At 35.0% G+C, this 19,284-nt stretch overlaps 1 protein-coding gene across 1 annotated transcript; it reads left to right on the plus strand.

Moving 5' to 3' along the window:
* LOC149012985 (ABC transporter C family member 3-like) lies at positions 1-6,328 on the plus strand. The gene is given in 11 exon segments (XM_089159102.1): positions 1-1,420; positions 1,423-2,363; positions 2,629-2,715; positions 2,802-3,458; positions 3,552-3,716; positions 3,992-4,286; positions 4,385-4,593; positions 4,760-5,065; positions 5,616-5,679; positions 5,863-6,102; positions 6,228-6,328. Coding segments are annotated over 11 exon segments (4,482 nt in total). The 5' UTR covers positions 1-3.
* The last annotated feature ends 12,956 nt before the right edge of the window (positions 6,329-19,284 follow it).

The following is a 19,284-nucleotide window of genomic DNA, read 5'->3' on the forward strand; positions in this document are numbered from 1 at the left end:
AACATGTATGCTTTTCAAGAATCAAAAAATCTTGTGGTCATATTCTTTGGGCAGCCTTCTACAACCATTTTCCTTCATGGGTTATCTGCTTCTTCACATTTGATTTTTTTCTTAGTTCTATCTATTTCATGGGCGTGCAAGCGACGCACGGTGACTACACCTGAAAATCCAAAACCAACCATGAGAAATACAAAATCTTTTTACTACTGGTCAGTCCTGGTATCTTGTGTAGGCCTGTCTTTTTGTGGTCTTATCTCATGGATGTTAAACTATCTCTATGAGTATAGACATGGTTGGTCTGAACTAAAGCTTGTTGCCCAATTAGACTTCACATTCAGAACTCTGACTTGGTTTTTCATATCTACTTACCTACACTTCCAAATTTCTCATTCAGGTGACCATAAGTTTCCCATTCTGATACGGATTTGGTGGGCTTTCTACTTCCTCATGTCTTGCTCTTATCTTTTTATACATACTGATTTTCATTGGAAACATTCATCCTTACGCTTCCTACTATGGATTTCTGATGTTGTGTCCATTATTAGTGGATTGTACTTTTGTTCTGGTTGGTTGTTTCATAAGGGTCAAGAAGGGGACTATTTTAATCTCTCAGAGCCTCTTTTGCAAAGAGATTATGATACAAAAGATGGCGATGAAGGGGTTGCTGGAGAGAGTGCATATACTAATGCAAATCTTCTTAGTATATTTACCTTTAGTTGGATGGGCCCTTTGCTTGCACTTGGGTATAAAAAGACAATAGACCTTCAAGATCTCCCTCAGCTTCCGAATTGTAATAACGCTAGTGTGGTATTTGCTCGTTTTAGAAATAAACTTGAGTGCGATGATAGTGAAAGTGGTGATGTTACTCAAGTAAGCACACTCAAGCTAGTGAAAGCTTTACTTCTTTCAACATGGAAAGAAATTTTATGGACAGGTCTATTCTCGATTATGAGCACATTAGCCTCTTATATTGGACCATACCTTATTGGCACATTCATTGAATATCTCAATGGCCCTAATCAACTAAAATATAAATGCTATATGTTGGTGTTTATTTTCTTTCTTTCAAAGCTCGTAAATTGCCTTTCACAAAGACATTTGTACTTCCAATTGAGAGTTATGGGAAATAATGCTCGTGCTGCCTTGTTCACAATAATCTTTAAGAAAAGTCTTAAGCTTTCGAACCTATCAAGGCAAAGCCATAATAGTGGGGAGAACATTAACTTAATGAGTGTTGATGTCGAGAGGATTGGCTTTTTTAGTTGGTATTTGCATGATATATGGAGGGTGCCTCTTCAAATTGTTTTAGCATTGTGGATCTTGTATAGAAACCTCGGGCACGCCTCACTTGTTGCATTGGTTGCCACAATAGTTTTGATGTTAACAAATTTTCCATTGGGAAAGCTAGAGGGAAAATTTCAAGGGAATTGATGGATTCAAAAGATCAAAGGATGAACGTGACATCAGAGGCTTTGAGAAATGTAAGAATTCTTAAGCTCCAGGGCTGGGAAATGAAGTTCTTGACTAAGATATTTGAGCTAAGGAAGGTTGAAGTAAGATGGTTAAAAAGGTTACTTTATACAGCTGCTATGACTGCCTTTTTGAAGTTGTGTACTCCTATGTTTGTCTCCATGGTTACTTTTGGATTTTGTGTGTTTATGGGAACTCCACTAGAGTCGGGAAAGATTTTGTCTGCACTCGCAACATTTGACATACTGCAATGGCCCATATATAATCTCCCAGATACAATCTCTACTACAGTCCAGACTAAAGTCTCCCTTGATAGAATAACTTCATTCCTCCGTCTTGATGATATTGATTCATATATGGTACAAAAACTTCCAAGAAACTATACTAACATTGCACTTGAGATCTTTGATGGAAATTTCTCTTGGGATATTCATTCTCCAAGATTTACATTAAAAGACATTAATTTTCAAGTTTATTGTGGTATGAAAGTGGCTATTTGTGGTTCTATTGGGTCCGGTAAGTCAAGTCTACTTTCATGCATATTAGGGGAAGTGCCAAAGGTATCTGGAGTCATTAAGTTGAATGGCACTAAGGCTTATGTTGCACAATCACCTTGGATACAAAGTGGTACGATAGTAGATAATATATTATTTGGCAAGGAGATGGACAAGAAAAGATATGAGATGATTCTTGAAGCATGTTCAATGAACAAGGACTTAGAACTTTTTGCTTTTGGGGATCAAACTATTATAGGAGACAGAGGAGTCAACTTGAGTGGTGGCCAAAAACAACGAATCCAAGTTGCACGTGCTTTGTACCATGATGCTGATATTTATCTACTTGACGATCCTTTTAGTGCATTAGATGCTCACACAGGAACTCATTTGTTTAAGGTGACTTTTCTTTAACCTCTCTATCAAAAGCTTTCTTTTGTTAAATTACATTTTGTTTAGTAAAATTTTTATTAATCCTAGAATTAGTGTAAGATACTTAGAAACATCTTTTTAGAAAAAAAATATACACATTTTTTATAAGAAAAAGAAAAACATATACACATACCTATAATTTGATGTTAGGTATTTAAGTATATTATATGTTTAAGTATATAATTTTTATTTTAAGTATAGAATCTCATGTGAAATATGAATTTCTATGCAGGAATGTTTATCGAAAATACTGGATTCAAAAACAGTTATATATGTCACCCACCAATTAGAATTTTTGACTTCTGCTGACCTTATTTTGGTGAGAATATGGAAACTTTTTTTTCCCAGCATTAAATCCTCCAATTTTGTTTGACAAATGATTAATTTTTCATATCTTATTCTCAGGTTATGAAAGATGGTAGGATTACTCAATTTGGAAAGTACAAAGAAATTCTTAATTTAGGAGGTGACTTTATGGAGTTAATGTGTCCACACAAGAATGCATTGGGAAAACTTGATTTTATTGAACATAAGGGTGATGATTTGGATAATTTAGTTAATGGTGAGGAAGGTAATGGTAATATGTTTTGTGATGATAAGTCAATTCAAGATGATGAGAAAAAAGAACCCAAAAACAACAAAATAGAAAAATCGATGGAACCAAAAACACAACTTGTCGAAGAAGAAAAGAGGGAAATGGGTGGAGTAAGCCTTTCTTTATACTGGAAGTATGTTACTATTGCGTATAAAGGGGCTTTTGTGCCATTAATAGTGATGGCACAAATTATTTTTCAGTTTCTTCAAGTAATTAGTAGTTACTGGATGGTGTTGGTTACTCCCGATTCAGATGATGTGAATTCTCAGATTAGCGGATCCACTATCATCTTTGTCTATGTCTTTTTGACGCTTGGAGGCTCTTTTTGCGTACTTTTAAGATCCATGCTCATTGCAACTATTGGATACAAGACATCTACTCTACTATTTGACAAAATGCATTTGTCTATTTTTCGAGCTCCCCTATCATTTTTTGATTCTACACCAAGTGGAAGGATTCTAAATCGGGTTAGTAAATCTTAGTTGGTCTTTAGATTTAAATATATATATTTTTTTTACTTTTGAGCAATGAAAGTCAGTATAACATTTTTTTTTATGCAGGCATCCATAGATCAAAGTGCAATTGATACTTCTATTCCACATCAAATTGAAGAAGTTCTTATCTCAGTTATATCATTCTTGGCAAATGTAGCAGTAATGTCTCAAGTTTCATGGCAAATGCTAATAGTTTTTCTTCCTATGACAATGACATGCATTTGGTACCAGGTAAAACTCGAGTATATTTCCCCTTGCTTAACAAGTTGAGATACAAGTTAGTTCAAGTTTGCTTTGGTTAGTGAATTGTGACTTCAATATAGCATAGATTTCCATCACTTCCCTATGGCTATACTCTATTTACTCAAAACTCCCCTATCAAAAATTTCACCATGATTCCCAAAATAAAGTAAACTCTTATATCTTCTTATGTTTGCCTACTTATATATTAATTACATATATTCTGCATTGTACTTACTTTTCTATTTCTTGAACTTTTCGTGTAGCAATATTATATATCTACAGCACGAGAACTAACACGACTAATAGGGGTACATCAAGCTCCAATTATACAATATTTTGCTGAGTCTAGTCTAGGTTCATCCACGATCAGATGTTTTGATCAAGAAAAAAGGTTTATGAATGCATATCTGAAGCTTATGGATGGGTATTTTCGACTTAAATTTCATCTTTCGGGTGCAATGGAGTGGCTATGCTTTCGTATGGATATGTTAGCATCCATCACATATGCCATCAATATGGTTTTCTTGATTTCATTGTTGAAGGGAGTACTTAGTCCAGGTAAGATTTTAAACTTAAGATTTTATAATATCTTTCATGAGCATACCATAATTGATTACTTGCATGGATATTTATTTGTTTTGTTTTCTCTCTTGAAGGTGTCGTTGGCTTAGCAGTTACATATGGACTTGATTTCAATATGTATGGAGTTATATGGGATCTCAGCAGTCTAGAGAAAAAAATAATATCTGTTGAAAGAGTGCTACAATATGCGTGTATCCCTAGTGAACCCCCTCTATTGATAGAAGAAAATAGGCCAAGCCGTGAATGGCCATCACAAGGGAAAGTTGATATTGTTGATCTACAGGCACTCCTCATTTTAAGCTCCTTATTTATCTCCTCTTTCTATTCAATAAATCATTTGAATCCTAATGTTATTTAATCTACCCCCCCCCCCAAAAAAATAAAATCCTAATGTTAATGGATTGGTTTTTCTTTCTTCTTTGAATTTGCTAAGCGTGATATGTTTCTAGGTTCGGTATGCTCCACATCTTCCTCTCATCTTAAGAGGTCTCACATGTACTTTCCATGGCGGGATGAAGATTGGCATTGTAGGGCGAACAGGAAGTGGTAAATCAACACTAATACACACCCTTTTTCGTATGCTAGAACCTGCGGCTGGTCAAATTTGGATAGATGATATCAATATCTCTAGCATTGGCCTTCATGATTTGAGGTCAAGATTGAGTATCATGCCACAAGACCCAATAATGTTTGAAGGGACTATAAGAAGCAATCTTGATCCACTTGATGAGTACACTGATGAAGAAATCTGGGAGGTAAAGATATTAATTTCTCGTTTGATTTGTATTCCTCAACCAATTACAAAGATAGGATAAATTAATATATCTTTTACTTTCTTTTTCTTCTTTGTTTTTTAGTGAAAAAAATTGCAGTAGTTAAAAGCTGGGATCTATAGAAATTGGTAGTATCATCATCATCATGTCCCTGTTAGTGAGCACACTCATTTTACCAAAAAAAGACCACACAATTCTCAAATTGATGCTATTTATATAATAGCAGCTCTCACCCAACACAAACACACAACAATTGACTAAACGTATATACTATATGAATGCCTTTCTCATTGTCTTCTTTTGAGATCATTTCCACTGATATAATGAAATCATTTTACTATTGCATTGGAGCATCATGAGCCAAATGTAATATTTTTTAACCTTACTTTCCAATTTCACGTTGCTTCATCATTTAATTTCTTTATTTTCTCTCTCTTTTTCTTTAAATAAGCGCATCTTTGATTATCATTTGATGTGATCTTCAAAAATAGTGACTTGATACGTTGACATGGATTTTATCTTGTGGTTTTAGGCTTTAAACAAATGCCATCTTGGTGATGAAGTTAGAAAGAAGGAGGGGAAGCTTTATTCAACAGGTTGGTTTCCCAATATATCTGATCTTTACGAACATTTGTTCAACCTCAATTTATTCATGTGCAATTATTGAGACCTCTCAAAATACCTACCATACCAAGTCTTTATAGGGAAAAAATAGTCATGGGAAAAATTAATACAATAAAATAGATGAATAACTAAAACTCACATCGTATTTATTGCAGTGATTGAAAATGGAGAAAATTGGAGCTTGGGACAAAGGCAGTTAGCTTGTTTAGGGCGGGTATTACTCAAAAAGAATAAAGTGTTAGTACTTGACGAAGCAACTGCATCAGTGGATACTGCAACTGACAACCTAATTCAAAAATCTCTTAGGCAACACTTTTCAAGATCTACTATCATCACAATTGCACATAGGATAACATCAATTCTCGATATCGATAAAGTGGTCCTTCTTGATAATGGTTAGTAGCTGATAATAAATATAACACAAGAAAATGAATTCAGCTGAGCTTAATAATATGACATATCATCATTCTTCTTGTGCTTATTCTCTAATCAGACTAACATGTTTTCTTGTATTATACAGGTCTTGTATTGGAATATGATTCCCCAGCCAAATTATTAGAGATCAAGTCTTCATCATTTGCAAAGCTTGTTAATGAGTATACTCAAAGATGTAGTTCCTAAATATAAAAGGAACCATACAATCTTTAAACATTCAAATGTTAGCAGGTTAGCATTAAATTGGGGTGCCTTAATATCTTGGGTGTGGCATTGGTGCAATGGTAAGGTTGTTTAACTGTGTCACGTATCTAAGTGTAGAAATAGCCTCTTTTTATAAGAAAAGGTGAAACTGCATACATGATGGTCCTCCCTATATCCGAAAGTTGTAAATGCCTTTTGCATGCACCTGTTTTTCAGGGGTCATTTTACTTATCGAAAGCTAGCAGCATGCCCAATCTCTCTCAACAGGAAATTTAACTGGTGCTACCTTACTTAACTTAGGTTGTCTCTAGTATCAAAATTCCCCTAACATTTGAATTGCATTTTCTATTCCTAAATTATCGTTACCATTCTAGCTACAATCAAAACTTTCCTTCCATGGTCGGACATGTAACCTGGAAATTTCAAAAAAATCTACCTGAAGTGGCAATTTGAATTGTTCATATAGCTAATCATGTGGGAGGTTATTATCATCTAAAAGAAATGAATGGTCTAACTATATGGGAAGTTATTATCATCTGAAAAAAAAGAAAAAAATGAATGATCGAGCTTCTTCAGAGGTTATTATCATCTGAAAAAAAATGAATGATTGAGCTAGCTTCTTCACCAAAAATATATAAAATTACATGAATTTTTTTAATTAATATTTCAATCCTTTTCTATCATTCCAATTTTTAGTAAGTTATGTCTGTAAAAGAAGGATCAGTGATATTGTAACCTCTGAAAGGGAAGCTTTCTTCCATTTGGTTGAATGTGGTTTCTCTTGGATGGTGTTTCCTTATTTTCTTGCAATTAAGCTTTTTGGCGGGTAATATCTGTTGAGTACTCAGCATTTTGGGTTATATGTATTTGGTGTAATCGTAAAAGTGAATGTAATTTACAGGTGAACTATATATATATTTGATTAAATATCAAAGGATAAGATTTGGATTGCATCCTCCACCCTTTTATTTCTTGGCAGTACAAAATTTTCCTTTATATAAATAAAACCCAACCCCTTCCCTTTCCATGCGACAAACCAAGCTCATTCCATCCGTCATTTCATTTCTCCATGAGAAATCCTATTATGTTGCTTGGTCTTGTGATGGTAGTATACATTGATGTAAGAAGAATGTTTTGTTTCCTTATGTATTCATTTTCAACTTGTTTATTGTTGTCCTTAATTTATCACTTTTAGTTGATTTTTATTTTCCCCCATGAAATTATAGGTTTCTCAAGCTGAAAATGCTTTCTCACAATATTGGGAGGAGCATGTTACTCTTCCACAGCCTCCACATTGGATGGCTGCAAAAGCTTCTCCATTAAGCCCTCAACAGGTGACGATGTTTATGAAACTTATAGAAAAAAATGAATTGGCTTCCCATCTACCATTGTTTTGTAAGCTAGCAAAGATTGCTTGTTCTACAAATGCATTGGTGAAGAATTCAATGGTCAACACAGCCCTACCACCAATAGCCCCGTTTATTGGTTCGAAAAACAAATATGACGACCTTCCTGATGAAACACCATTGTCAATAGCTAGTCAAGGGGGATTGTCATACTTTCGTAAGTCAATGGTGAAAAAGGGTGGTTTCATGCCCATGGCTGATTTAAGGGACCATGTATCATACAGATCATTCTTGCCACGATCTTTGGCAAAAAAAATCACATTTTCTTTTGCCCGGGTTGAAGAATTAAAGAAGCTTTTTGGTGTGGTAGATGAAAAGATGAGAGCAAAGAAACTGTGTGACCTCTGCTGAAGATCTCATTGATTTTGTTGTTGATAAGTTAGGGGGCCATATAAACATGTGGAGTACTGAAAATACTGATGGATCTTATGAGAATGTCACAGTTGGAGCTGTGAAACTTATCCATGGAAACCTCTTTGAACCACCAGCCTTATGTCATAGTATACCATTTTTGTATCAAATCTACTATTGTCATATTTTACCTAAAGTAAAAGTATATGCAGTTGATATACATCCTAGAAACAAAGTGAATCGTTTAATCATGGCATGCCACTATGATACGTCAACTTGGACTCCAAATCATATTGCTTTTAAGTTTTTGGGTTTTGGTCCAGGCCAAATTGAAGTTTGTCATTGGATAAATGAAAATGGAGTGGTTTGGACAAAGGTTCCCTAGGGTAAGCTTCATTGTAAGGTTTTATTTTCCTTGGATTTCTTGTTTGTGTTACATTGTACTGCTTAAAGAAAGATCTTCATAGGCTAAATAATAACATATTTTTCTTGCATATTATGTCTTCAAGCTTAGTGCTACTTCACATGAATTCGATCTTCATGTCAGTCTCCCAACTAGTTAGCTTTTGCTTTATCTTAGAGCTTCAAACCTGTCCTCTTAAAATGCCGGTAAAATCTTTAAGTTGTCCTTCCATTATGGTGCATTTTAGCCCAAAAATCTCAATAGATCTACCTAAATTGCAATTTGAATGGTTCATATAGCTAAATATATGGGTGGTCCAGAAAAAAACTATATGGGTGGTTATCATCATCTAAAAATGTATGGTTGAGTTTTTTCACAAGAAAAAAAAAATCTCTTATGAAATAAAACAATGACAATTTTTTATTAATGCTTTTCATTTTTCAAGCATCCCAATTTTTAGTAAGTTAGCAACGCCAAAGAAAATCTGTGATCCTCCAACCTTTCACAAAGGGAAGTTTGATCCACTTTGTTGAATGTGTTTTTCCTTTAGCAGTATTTTTTTTAAATATATTAGAAAAAATTTCAAAGGATGAGACGAGACTATAATAGTTTCGAAACTCAAGAAGTGTACATGTAATTTATTCCTAATTACACATCATGAAAAAAATTTAGATTTCATCTTACGCACTTTTTTATCTATTGGTAGTCCAAAATTTCCCTCTATATAATCAAATTTTCTTTTTTTCTTTTCTCGTACAACAAAGTAAGCATATTCCAATCTTCATTTCATTTCTCCATGACAAATCCTATAATGTTGCTTTGTCTTGTGATGGTAGCATACTTCAGTGTAAGTAAAATGTTTCTTTTCCTTGTATATTCATTTTCAAGTTTTTTATTTTATTATTTTGGGGGTTATATACTTATATCACTCTTATTTGTTTATGTTTTTCTCCTGAAATTATAGGTTTCTCAAGCTGAAAATGCTTTGACAGAGTATTGGGATGACCATATTGCTCTTCCACATCCTCCACATTCGATAGCTGCAAAAGCTTCTCCATTAAGTCCCCAACAAGCAACAATGTTTATGAAACTGATAGAAAAAAATGAATTGACTTCCCACCTACTGTTGTTTTGTAAGCTGGCTAATATTGCTTGTTCTACAAATGCATTGGTGAAGAATACGATGGTTGATACAACTCTACCACCAATAGCCCCATTTATTGGTGAGAAAAATAAATATGATAGAGTACCAAATGAAACACCCTTATCAGTTGCCAGCCAAGGTGGTTTGTCATACTTTCGACAATCAATGGTGAAAGAGGGTGGTTTCATGCCTATTGCTGATTTAAGGGACCACGTATCATATAGATCATTCTTGCCACGGCCACTAGCATCCAAAATACCATTTTCATTTTCTCGAGTTGAAGAATTGAAGAAGCTTTTTGATGTGGTGGATGAAAACATGATTTATTATATTGAACAAAGCCTCAAGATATGTGAGATGAGTCCAACTGAAGGAGAGCAAAGAACCTGTGTGACTTCTGTTGAAGATCTCATTGATTTTGTTGTCGATAAGTTAGGGCAGCGTGTAAATGTATGGAGTACTGAAAATGTTGAAGGATCATACGAGAATGTCACTATTGGAGCTGTGAAACTTCTCTATGGACACCTCTCTGAACCACCAGCATTATGTCATAGCATACTGTTCTTATTTCAGATCTACTATTGCCATATTTTACCTAAAGTGAAGATATATACAGTTGATATACATTCTAGGAAGAAAGTGAATCATGTAATCATGGCATGCCACTATGATACATCAACTTGGACTCCAAACCATCTTGCTTTTAAGTTGTTGGGTTCTGGTCCAGGCCAAATTGAAGTTTGTCATTGGATAAATGAGAATGGAGTAGTCTGGACAAAGATTCCCTAGGCTAAGCAATAAGGTTTTACTTTCTTCAGATTTCTTGCTTGTATGATTTGGTAATGCTTAAATTAAGCTAGTTATAATAACATATTTTGTTTGCTTATAATGTCTTTCAAGTTTCAATATTGTGTTGTTAATTATTCAATCGTCCAGTAAAAAAAAAAAAAAAAAAAAAAAAAAAAGAAGAAGAAGACTAAATCATTGCATGCATGCAAGCCTGAGAAACCAACAAATATATAAAGGTTCCAGATGAAACCTGCGCTCGATACTCCTCCTTGCCCAGTGCCTGGAACCAACTCAAAATCCAATCTACAACTGTGAAATCTTCAAGTGTTGTTGAACCAAATGGCACGTGGGGCGAAGCCCGGCCTTACATTATGTAATATCTCCCTCTCCAATACATAAAATTGCATGTTAAAAAGAATATCTACACAAAAAAAAAAAATGTTAAAAAGAACATCAGCTGAATGAATCAATGTCGTTATTGTTTCACCATTAGCATTTTCAGAAGTGAGAGATCCTCTCCACCGAGGCAGGCCATCCTCCAATCCGTGTACCATGAGGCATGAGCAGGCCCTATAGAATATGAATTCTCTCCACCTAGCCTACATTTCCATGAGAGTGGGACCCACACTCACATGATGGTGTCTCTCTCATGCTTGGCTTTACTGTCTATTGATTTCAGGTGGTTTAACCATATTTATCATTGAATTGTCCATATTGATTTTGTTGGTTGAGCATGCAATTGATTAGAGTAACTAATTATTGTTTACTTCTTGATTTCTATGAAAATTTTGTCCATTCACTTGCTCTTTATGCATCTTTCATTTAGTTAATGTTTTCTGTTGATTAACAGGTTCAAATACATCTAAGTACAACATTGATACTCCAATATTGGCTCAAATCATTTTAAGCATATAAGATGGAAATTTGAAGGCATCTAGATGCTAGAGTTTTCGCAACATTTCAGGATATATATGAGCCTACATATATCAGTTCAAAAACGTCGTAAAATCAGTTTGAATTGGTATCATCTAAAGTAAGCCACCATACTAAAAATCAGAGGAGAGAAATTTCACAAACGTGGATGCTTTGAAGAATCAAAAAATCTTATGTTCATATTCTTTGGGCAGTCTTCTACAACCGTTTTCCTACATGAGTTATCTGCTTCTTCACACTTGATTTTTTTTTTTGTTATACTAGTTCTATCTATTTCATGGGCTTGCAAGAGACACAACACCTACCCTTTGAAAATTCAAAACCAACGTTGAGAATACAAAGTTTTTATACTATTGGTCGGTCCTTGTATCTTGTGTGGACCTGTCTTTTTGTGGACTTCTTTTATGTATGTTAAACTATCTGGATGAATATAGACATGGTTGGTCTGATCTACAGTTTGTTGCCCAATTAGATTTTACATAAGCTTGAGATGAAGTGGCGGTTAGGGTATCCCTAATAACTTTCGTTTGGATGGGTCCTTTGCTTGCTCTTGGGTATAAGAAAACAATAGACGCTGAAGATATCCCTCAACTTCCGAAACATTATAGTGCTAATGTAGTCCTGCTCGTTTTATAAGTAAACTCGAATGTGATGGTAGTGACAATGGTGATGTTACTCGACTAACTATGCTGCAGCTGATGAAGGCTTTACTTCTTTCAACATGGAAAGAAATTTTATGGACAACTCTATTCTATATGATAAGTACATTGGCTTCTTATGTTGGACCATACCTTATTAGCACATTTGTCCAGTATCTCAGTAACCCTCACCAACTGGAATATAGATGCTATAAATTGGTGCTTATTTTCTTCCTTTCAAAGTTCATAAAATGTCTATCACAGAAGCAGTTATACTTCCAATTGAGACTTGTGGAAACTTGTTTCCGGGCTGCCTTGTTCACAATAATCTTTAAGAATCTATCAAAGCAATTAAAACGACACAACTGGGGAGAACATTAATTTGATGGGTGTTGATGTAAGGAGGATTGTCTCTTTCAGTTGGTATTTGCATGATGTCTGGAGGGTCTTTAGGTTACTTTAGCAATGTTGATCTTGTATAAAAATCTTAGGCATGCTTCACTTGTGTCTTTGGTTGCCATGATAATTTTAATGTTCGCAAATTTTCCACTAGGAAAACTAGAGGGAAACTTTCAAAGGAAATTGATGGGTTCAAAGGATCAAAGAATGAATGTGACATCAAAAGCTTTGAGGAATATAAGGATTCTCAAGCTCCAGGGTTGGGAAATGAAATTCTTGGCTAATATAATTGAACTCAGGAAATTTGAAACAAGATGGTTAAAAAGGTTACTCTATACATTAGTTGTAGCTTTTGAACTTGTGCACTCCCATATTTGTATCTATGGTTACTTTTGAGTTTTGTGTATTTATGAAAATCCCATTAGAGTTAGAAAATATTCTATTTGCTTGCAACATTTGAAATACTACAATGATCTATATATAATCTCCCAGACACTATCATCTCCACTTTGGTTCAAAGTTTCCCTTGATAGAATAACCTCATTCCTCTTTCTAGAAAATATCCATCCGAATATAATACAAGAAGTTCCAAGAGATTATAATGACATTGTAGTTGAGATTGTTGATGGGAATTTCTCAATGGGATATTTATTCCTCAAATCTCACACTAAAAAAAATCTTAATTTCCAAGCGTACCAGGGTATGAGGGTGGCGATTTTGTGGTCTATTGGATTAGGCAATTTAAGTCTACTTTCATGTATACTAGGGGAAGTACCAAAGGTATCTAGAAGCATTACTTGAATGGAACAAAAGCCTATGTTGCACAATCACCTTGGATACAAAATGGTAAAACAATAGACAATATTTTGTTTGGTAAGAAGATGGATAAGGAAAGATATGAGATGATTCTTGAAACATGTTCAATGAACAAAGACCTAGAATTATTTGCCTTTGGAGACCATATTGTAATAGGAGACAGAGGAGTCCACCTGAGTGGTGGGCAAAGCAAAGAATCCATATTGCACGTGCTTTGTATCATGATGCTGACATTTATCTATTGGATGATCCTTTTAGTGCAACATATGCTTACACAGGAACTCATTTATTTAAAGTAAATTCTCTTTTTATTTTCATTTCCGAAGTCTTCCTATATTAAATTACAATTTTATCTAATAGAAGTTGGATTCACTTAAAAATCAATGAAAGAGAATGCAATTATGATCCTTTAACCAAGAAAACACGTGCACATATGGTACTTAGAAATGGATACTCTTGAAGAAAACTTCTCGTTTGATGTTACTTATTTATTATATAATGCAAAATAACTATTTGGTTTTCTTGATTATGTAGAAATTTTTTTAAGCATTTAATGTAAAAATATGAACTTCTGTTGCAGGAATGTTTATTGAAAATATTATGTTCAAAAATTGTAATCTATGTTACTCACCAATTAGAATTTTAAAGTTCTGCTGATCTTATTTTGGTGAGAATGTGCCAACTTTTTTTCTTGAAATTTGATCCTCCAATTTAGCTTGAGAGCGATAACTTATCTTATTTGGCAGGTTATGAAAGATGGTAGGATTACTCAATCTGAAAAATATAAAGAAATTCTTAATTCAGGAAGCGACTTTATGAAGTTAAAGTGCCTCCACAAGGATGCATTGGCAAAACTTGATTTTATAGACCATAAAGATGCTTTGGATAATTTAATCGATTGTGAAGAAGGTGATAGTAGTATGTTCTCTGACCAGGAGTCAATTCAAGATGATGAGAAAATAGAACCCAAGAATGACGAAACAAAAAAAAAACTAGTGGAACCTCAAGGGGCATCATGGGGCATTTTAATCCAAAAATCTCAAAATATCTTACCTAAAATGGCAATTTGAATTGATCAAATAACTAACCAAATGGGTGGTTGTCATCATCTAATGAACGTATGGTTGAGCTTCTTCACAAGAAAAAAAAACTATATGACAAAAATTTTCATTAAAGTTTCTCATTTTCTTTAGCATCCAAATTTTTAGTAAGTTAGGAACGTCAAAGAAAACCAGTGATCCTCTAACCTTTCATAATGGAAGGTTTGATTCACTTTGTTAAAAAAAAAAAAAAAATTCAGTTACATTTTCTTATTTTGTTAGTGAAATTTCAGGGAACCAAACTATAATAGTTTGTAAACCCAAGGGGTGTATGGGTAATTTTCATCTAATTAAATGTCAGCAAATAAGATTTAGAATCCATCCTACACCCGCCCTTTTATCCATTGGTCATAGAAATTTGCCTCTATAATATTCAAACACCAATTCTCTTTCCTTTTCGTGCAACAAACCAAGCACATTCCATTCTTCATTTCACTTCTTCGTGACAAATCCTATTATGTTGCTTTGTCTTGTGATGGTAGCATACTTCAGTGTAAGAAAAATGTCTTTTTTCTTCGTGTATTGATTTTCAAGTTATTTGATGATTTTCTTGTTACATCATTGTTTGGTTTTTATTTTTCCTTTGTGAAAATTTTAGGTTTCTCAAGCTGAAAATGCTTTCTCACAGTATTGGGAAGAGCATATCTCTTTTCCACGACCTCCACATTGGATAGCTGCAAAGGCTTCTCCATTAAATCTTCAACAAGCAACAATGTTTATGAAACTTTTAGAAAAAAATGAATTGACGTTACACCTACCATTGTTTTGTAATCTGGCTAATATTGCTTGTTCTACAAATGCATTAGTGAAGAATACAATGGTTGATACAACCTTACCACCAATAGCCCCGTTTATTGGTGAGAAAAATAAATATGAGAACGTTCCAAATAAAACACCCTTGTCAGTTGCTAGCCAAGGGGGTTTGCCATATTTTCGATTATCAATGGTGAAAGAGGGTGGTTTAATGCCCATTGCTGATTTAAGGGACCACTTATCATATAGATCATTCTTACCGCGGCATTTGGCATCGACAATCCCATTTTCATTTGCCCGGACTAAAGAATTGAAGAAGCTTTTTGGTGTGGCAGATGAAAACATGGGTGAATATATTGAGCGCAGCCTCAAGATATGTGAGATGAGTCCAAGCCGAGGCGAGCTAAGAATCTGTGTGACTTCTGCTGAGGATCTCATCGATTTTGTTGTTGATAAGTTAGGGCACCGTGTAAACATTTGGAGTACCGAAAATGTCGAAGGATCGTATGAGAATGTCAAAATTGGAGGTGTGAAACTTATCCATGGAAACCTCTCTGAATCACCAACCTTGTGTCATAGTATACCATTTTTATTTCAGATCTATTATTGCCATGTTTTACCTAAAGTAAAGGTATATGCAGTTGACATACATGCCAGGAAGAAAGTGAATCATGTAATCATGGCATGTCACTATGATACATCAACTTGGACTCCAGACCATCTTGCTTTTAAGTTATTGGGATTTGGTCCAGGCCTAATTGAAGTTTGTCATTGGATAAATGAAAATGGAGTGGTCTGGACAAAGGTTCCGTAGGATAAGCAACATTGAAAATCACTGGGATTTCTTGTTTGTGTCACATTATACTGCTTAAGGTATTTGAAGGCTAAATAATAACGTATGTTTCTTGCTTATTTCGCCTTTCAAGTTTCAATATAATGCTGTGACTTTGCTGCTGCGTTGGTTTCCTCTGAATCATTGCGTGCATTCAAGCCTGAGAAACCATGCAACATATAAAGGTTCGATCCAAATGAAACCGGCGAGGGATACAGCATGCCCAGTACTAGAAACATTTCCAGCTCAAAACCCAATTTGCAATTGCGAAATCCTGAAGAGTTGTTGAATTAACACCAGTACCGCTGTTAAACCAAACAGGCCCTGCATGGCTACAACCGAACAGAATACATGCAGGAAGGTGTTTTCGTGAGATTCACATCGCTTGCAGCTATTAAAGTAGCGCCATGCATCAGCGAACACAAGCTGAGTCAGAGTTATTGTTTCCCAAAGGCGCGCATCTCAGTGAGGCGTGAACTGGCCGTAGAAAACTGACGGAAAAGCCAACCCTTTTCGTTGCTGAAGACATGTTCTGCTCATGGTATGGACGGGGAGACAGGAGACAGGAACCAGCCTTAGGTATTTTGGCCGCAAGATACCGTCTTAGGCAACAAGCAACAACAGAAAATAGGCTATTTATTTTTGGGAAGATGGTATCTGAACGAATACGCATTAATCATTGAATTGTTTTCCATCTAACTAGTGGAAATGGGTAATAACTTCCTCCTTTTCCATTAACGTCGGCACGCGACCTTCTTGCAGGAAGGTAAATGAAGTATTAAACATGTTATAGATTCAATGAGATCAGAAATTTAGCCATTTTTCACTCTAGTGAATGAATGTAATCCTACAAGTATTCGTTCTATATCCTGTTAATTTTGTCCACTGTATTTCAGATATAGTTAGTCTGAGAACAGTCCAAATTTGCAGGTTGGATAATTTCAGGATTTAATGTCAGAATAAGAAAGCTTGCTAAAATTAAAATTAGTGAAGAAGTAACCCTGGTTTAGTGTTATCTTGGGAGCAGAATTCAATTAAAAAGGATGAAATCCAAGTGAATTCAAATCCAAATCTTAGGTTTAGAATGTGCTTTACAGAGTGGTGCTTGAAGAATTCAAATCCGCTCTGATTCTCGCGAGGCCACTCTTATGATTTTGGGTTCCCATAGAGTTCCCTGGTATATATATATATGTTGATTCTTTGGTTGATGACATTCGCACACTTCAACGGAGTTGTAGGGATTGCCTCATTTTACACCATGTTCGTGAGTTGAACCAAGGAACAGACTTATTGACAGGGTTTTATCTCTAAGCTCCTGGTGAGATACAATTTGACCTGGTTTGGATATTATTGTCTGTAATGATATTGCTGGAAAACCATACTATAGATTGTAATCCTCTTATTTAGTTACTCTCTTAATAGCTCCTTATTCCAAAAAGAAATTTTGAACCAAACAGCCGGTGCATGGTTACAACCAAACTAACTATGGGAAGGTGCTTCCAAGGCTCCACAGAGAATATAGGAGGGGTTAATGTTATTGTTTCGCTATCGGCATTTTCAGCTAAACATACTGTAAAAAAGGTGAGAAAAAGTGTCGCTAATGTGCAACTTATAGTCGCTAAAGGAAAATCTTGCAACCAACTTTTATTTTGAAACCATTGGATTTCTTAAAGGGGTGGGGAGTATTACATTTACCATTAGGGAGACTCCAACCTTGAACTTTTCACTAAGAAGTGTTACCAACCGAATAATCCAATGGCTTGATGGTCTAACCATTGGATTTTTTTTTTCTATCAGAAAAAACATTGGTTTCAAGTTATAGTTTTATGCATGGGCTGAGTTACATTGTGGCCACGGGGGCCATGCATAGAAAAGGGAAATGCCCCATGACTACGAAATGCCCTACCTTTGAGTGTGGTTTGAACTATTGATTTACGTATTTAGAAGTGACCAATTAGGTTTACAACGAAACTTAGAAATCGATCATCGATCCAATTTGAGTACTTCTATGGGATAGACCTCAACAGAAAACTTAAGAACAATGGTTGCAAGTGATTGAGTTCAATAGTTCCTCCTATCAAATTATTGACTCTAGAGTTATGGTAATATGGAGAAGATAAAACAAAATTATTTGAAGCACCAATAGAACCGGAAGTGCCCCTTGGTCCAGGCTTAATTGAAGTTTGTCATTGGATAAATGAGAATGGAGTGGTCTGGACAAAGGTTCCGTAGGATAAACAACATTGTAAAGTTATTGGGATTTCTTGTTTACGTCACATTGTACTGCTTATTTGAAGGCTAAATAATAACTTATGTTTCTTGCTTATTTTGCCTTTCACAATATAATGCTGTGACTTTGCTGTTGCATTGGTTTCCTCTAAATCATTGCGTGTATGCAAGCCTGAGAAACCATGCAACAGTACTAGAAACATTTCCAGCTCAAAACCCAGTTTGCAATTGTGAAATCCTGAAGACTTATTGAATTAACACCAATGCCACTGTTGATCCAAACAGGCCCTGCATGGCTACAACCGAAACAGAATACAGGAAGGTGTTTTCGTGAGATTCACATCGCTTGCAGCTATTAAAGTAGCGCCATGCATCAGCGAACACAAGCTGAGTCACCGTTATTGTTTCCCAAAGGCGCGCATTTCAGTGAGGCGTGAGTAGAAAACTGACGGAAAAACCAACCCTTTTTCGTCGCTGGAAGACATGTTCTGCTCACGGTAGGGACGGGAGACGGGAGAGTTACGTATTTTTTGGGGAAAAAAATCCTCTGTGCACAACCGTGCATTTTTTTGTACCAAATGACTGGTTGAGATTAAAAGTTTATTTTTAAATTTTAAAAATCTTCAATAGTTTTGTATTTACTTTGTTTTTTCAGCCAATTATTTAGTATATATGTGCACTGTTGTACCTGTTGTATGAAAAACATGCCATTTATTTTTGGGAACATGGAAGCTGAACTGCCGTATTAATGCATTGACTGAACCTTTCAAATATTTGCCGTTAATTTTACCAGAAGTAATATTGATCGTTGAATTGTTTTTCAGTCTAATTCGTGGAAATAGGTAATAACTTCCTCCGTTTCCATTAACGTCGGCATGCGACCTTCTTGCAAAGAGGTAAATGAAGTATTAAACTTGTTATAGATTTAATGACAACAGAAATTTGGCCTAATGTAAACCTACAACAATAAGAAGTATTCGTTCCAAATTCTGTTAATTTTGTCTACTGTATATCAGATATAGTTAGTCTGAGAACAATCCAAATTTGCAGGTTAGATAATTTCAGGATTTAATGTCAAAATAAAAAAGGTTGCTATATAAAATTAGTGAAGAAGTAACCCTGATTTAGTGTTATCTTGAGCATGG

Source organism: Hakea prostrata, chromosome 6 (genome assembly GCF_041222555.1).
Source record: "Hakea prostrata isolate BN-2017 chromosome 6, UWA_Hpros_2, whole genome shotgun sequence".
In the NCBI taxonomy this organism is placed as follows: Eukaryota; Viridiplantae; Streptophyta; class Magnoliopsida; order Proteales; family Proteaceae; genus Hakea; species Hakea prostrata.